Source organism: Myotis brandtii, unplaced genomic scaffold, assembly GCF_000412655.1.
Source record: "Myotis brandtii unplaced genomic scaffold, ASM41265v1 scaffold412, whole genome shotgun sequence".
Classification (NCBI taxonomy): domain Eukaryota; kingdom Metazoa; phylum Chordata; class Mammalia; order Chiroptera; family Vespertilionidae; genus Myotis; species Myotis brandtii.
This window is the reverse complement of record NW_005365832.1, coordinates 890,394-894,520: the sequence shown is the minus strand read 5'-3', so window position 1 is coordinate 894,520 and position 4,127 is coordinate 890,394. Positions and strand designations below refer to the sequence as shown.

The following is a 4,127-nucleotide window of genomic DNA, read 5'->3' as shown; positions in this document are numbered from 1 at the left end:
ATTCTTGTTCCTGCCTGTTCTATTTTATAAATGTATTTTTATTGATTTCAGAGAGGAAGGGAGGAGAGATAGAAAAGACAGAATCGTTGATTGGCTGCCTCCTGCACACCCCACAGTGAGTCGAGCCCTGCACATGTGCCCTGACTGGGAATCAACCCATGACCTCCTGGTTCATAGGTCGATGCTCAACCACTGAGCCACGCCAGCTGAGCATTCCTGTCTATTCCTAACCTCTGTATAGCCACAGGTCTCCTGGCTTCAGAGGTGCCTAATCTATGAATTCACTTGTGGAATCGCCCTCTAATATTGAATGGTGCCACTTAACATATACTGTCCATTGCCCACAACTTCCTGCATGACTTCATAGACAGGAATGTTGTCTACCAAGTTGATAGCCTGTTATCACTATAACGGACATCCCATGAACACCTGATCAGTGCTCTGTCATAACCTCCTGCAACACTGTCTCCAAGAATAACCTACAATGAAAATCTGAGCGCCTCAAGAGTATTATTTGGGAGAAACTTCTGGTCAAGGGATCCAAAGATGCCAGATAAGCTGTTAACAGTTCTGGAGTAGGGGGATTCTTAGAGGTCTACAAGTTTATCATCTTCTCCCAAGTGGTTAGGATGCCCTCTCCTGGAAATGCTATGCCCTCCAGTTTTAAGTTTTACCTATCCACCACCTGCCATTCTTAAAGTGCTGGATCAAACTGAATACATCCAGTACCCAAAGGCTATCTGCTTTACCTCCTACAGAAAATCAAACTGGTTCATCTTCCATATCACACCTTTCATTCACAGTATCTTGTCTTTTGTAATACCCTCTTCTCTGAATCCCCTATTTTTTGTGCCCTCCAGTAGCACAGATATTCTGGTAGCCAGTTAAAATGCCTGCACAAGTGACAGACTGCACAAAAGGAACTCCATTAACACCCAGCAAGCAAAGATCCAGTGTATGGACCAGCACTAGGCCACAGGAAAGCTCAGTCAAGTGGAAGACACTGTCTCTCCATTCGTGATGGGAACTGGAAGACCGTTCACGGGACACTGCAAAGGCAGAGGTTATCATCCCACTGGTTGTAGGTCTGTTTTCCTTCACCATGTAAGCACATCCCATGTCTTTCCCTACTCTGCTCCGTTCAGCCCTAGGAGATATACTCAATCCTAGGCCCCCATAATCTGCCCTACGAATCCCAGCAGGTAACTGGAATACGTCATACGGGAAGTCCAGGTCTGAAGGAACATTTGTCAAAACCATCCTTCCACTTCAGAATACCTTCAAGCACTCTTTTTTAAGTAATGTTCCCAAGCAAACAATCTCTCAATGGAAACCGGAGCTAAACAGTAGCACAGAGAATAGATCTGGGGAACTAGCAACCTATTAAGTTACTTCATAATGAGCCCTCTCTGCTGGCTACCAGGCTTAGAATGGATATTTCAAGGCAAGTTCTCAACTTTGGCCTGGCTGTCCAATCAATCACCTATCAGATACAATGCTGGCTCACTGTGTTGTAGTCCTTATATAACTGATACCTTAACATCTTCTCTGTGTTGTTATGGGGCCTTGGAGTGCTCCTTAAATCCAGTTTGAGTTTCTTGGAGCATTGATCATTCCTCCCTTCACCACCACCTTCAACAAATGCAACAGTATGAATCTGAATAAGGTACTTACAAACTTTTAAACTTTAATAACAAGTTAAAAGAGCATAAGAAATAATCAGTAAAAACTACTTAAAAGTAAATGTATTAACATTTATAGTAACTATTGTACAATTTCTGTATTGTGTTATCGATGTTGATTGACCAAAAAAAATCATATAAGGTAAATTATGTATGTGAATAACAAAATGATGGCTAAAAAATATAAAGAAAATACTGCCCTTTTGAACTTAAAGATTTTTTAAATCATACCTCTAAATTTACTGTTATTAAAGTTTAAAATTTTTAACATACCAAGTACCTCAAGAGAACTTTATAATTTATCATAGATAGTCCAAACAAACTTGATATATTTACTTATTAGCATACTAAATATTTAATTAGACTAAATGTCCTTTTTCAGTAGTCTGAAGAAAGCTGAGGATTCTGATCTTTTTTATGGCTTTCTGTAAAACAGCAGTGGTTGCAGTTATCCCTCATTTTAAGAAAAGCAATAAAAATTTTCTTAAATTCTGCAAAATTAGAAAGCAGAAAACATTTCTTCTAAAGACTGAACCTCCATCTTAATTCCACATGTGAGACTAGAGCCATCTACTGGTTGGAGTGTAGTGTTACAAAGCACAACTATTGGACTGCTATTTTAATCATTAGTCATGATTTTAAGAACCGAAAATATAAACATCTAGTCTAGGACACTGAATTTTTAAAGGTTAATAAAAGAATCTCTTTTTAACAGGAGACCCAACATATGTAACAAAATAGGGCTTAAAGCTGAGGTAGGGACCTCCAAGCCCAACTTCGATTCCGGCAGAGGCTGGCAGCCAATGGAAAACAAGCCATGAGAGGTAGTCCGGGTAAATAACCTGGTTTGGAAGGAGGCACCAGAAGAAAGAATGGTCTCAGCAGAGTTGCCTCTTAGCCATCTTTCCCCTAGAGACATCTAGAGACACTGGCATACAAAGGGCAGTGGTTAATGAGTGGGCAGAGAAAACAAGAGTCAGGGCTGGGCACCTGAAACGTTTTACACCCCTTTTCACAGGGACATCGCTTATGTGCTCATTTGGTGCAACACTTAAGAAAACATTAATATAACTTTCCTGAAAATGCAAAACAACACACTTGCTCTTTTTACCACAAGCCAGAAACCGTAAGAACTGAGTTTCTAGGTCCTATGGGCTTTCACCAGCCAGGCCCTGGACTGGTCCAGTCGTGGAAACAGGAGCCCAGTTTCAGGTCCCAGCCGCCTCCCTTCAAAAGGGCAAGGATGTCCGTAGAATCGAGGCAAGAAAGAGAGCTCTCCAAGGCCCCTCTCTGTGGCAGAGACCCCCAACCTGGACAGCAGCGTGTCAGCCAGGCTTGGGGTGACAGGCTGGAGCAGAGTCCCGAAGATCCGCAAACATTCCAAGGCCACGTGAAGCACCGTGCCTAGCCAGGGGGCGTCCACGGGGCTCTCCCAACTCAGCTTCCACGGCGCGTGCCTTTGGACAAAGCCATTGGTCTGCCGGACACAGCTGGACACTGCCTCCAGGGCCTTGTAGATCTGAAAGTTCGCGTAGTGGTCTGCCACCTGCCTGGGCAACGCGGCCACTGCGCTCACCAGAGCGTAGTCCTCTGGCCCAGCGCGAGCCGCTGGCCCCGCCAAGCCGGGCTCACTGGGAAAGCAGGGGGCGCAGAAGGCCGGGTAGGTCCCCGAAGGGTTTATTCTCTGGGCAGTGCATCGGTTCAGGAGGCCGCCCAACGCGTCTGCCAGCTCGGAGTCGAGCAGCTTCACCACCTTTTCCTCATAGTAATCGCAGTCCCAGGTGGGGACGCCCTGGCGGAGGAGGAAGTAGCGGAAGCCATCCACGGTGTAGCGGTCGAGGCAAGCTCTGGGATCCACGACGTTGCCCAAGCTCTTGGACATCTTTTGGCCACAGACCGTCCAGTGGGAGTGGACATAGATGCGGTGTGGCGGGCTCAGGCCGGCCCCCAAGAGGAAGGCAGGCCAATAGATGGCATGGAACTTGAGGATGTCCTTGCCTATGACATGAGAGGTGGTGGGCCACCAGGCCTCGAACTCAGCACTGGGGTAGCCGATGACGGTCAGGTAGTTGACCAAGGCGTCCAGCCACACGTAGATGGTCTGCGAGTCGTCCCCGGGCACCGGAATGCCCCAGTGCAAGTGGCTGCTCTTGCGAGAGACCGACAGGTCCGGCAGGTCCTCCTCCAGCCACTGGAGGACCGTGCGCTGGAAGGGCTCGGGGGTGATGGCCTGAGGGTGGTCCCGCAGCCAGCGCTGCAGCGGCTCCCGGAACTGCGAGAGCCTGAAGATGTAGTTCTCTTCCTGGGTCCAGGAGACGGGCTGCCCGCTCTCGACGGACACCGGACACGGGTCCCCCGACGGGCCGGGCTGCCGGCTGACCTTGGCCTCGGGCAGGAAGCACTCGTCGGAGGCGCAGTACCACCCTTCGTAGAGCCCCTTGTAGA

At 47.7% G+C, this 4,127-nt stretch overlaps 1 protein-coding gene across 1 annotated transcript; it reads right to left on the bottom strand.

Moving 5' to 3' along the window:
* Positions 1-1,662: 1,662 nt before the first annotated feature.
* On the bottom strand, positions 1,663-4,127 carry MARS2 (methionyl-tRNA synthetase 2, mitochondrial). The gene has a single exon (XM_005873582.2). It carries the CDS (start codon positions 3,562-3,564, stop codon positions 2,824-2,826), a length of 741 nt encoding a protein of 246 aa, XP_005873644.2. The 5' UTR covers positions 3,565-4,127; the 3' UTR covers positions 1,663-2,823.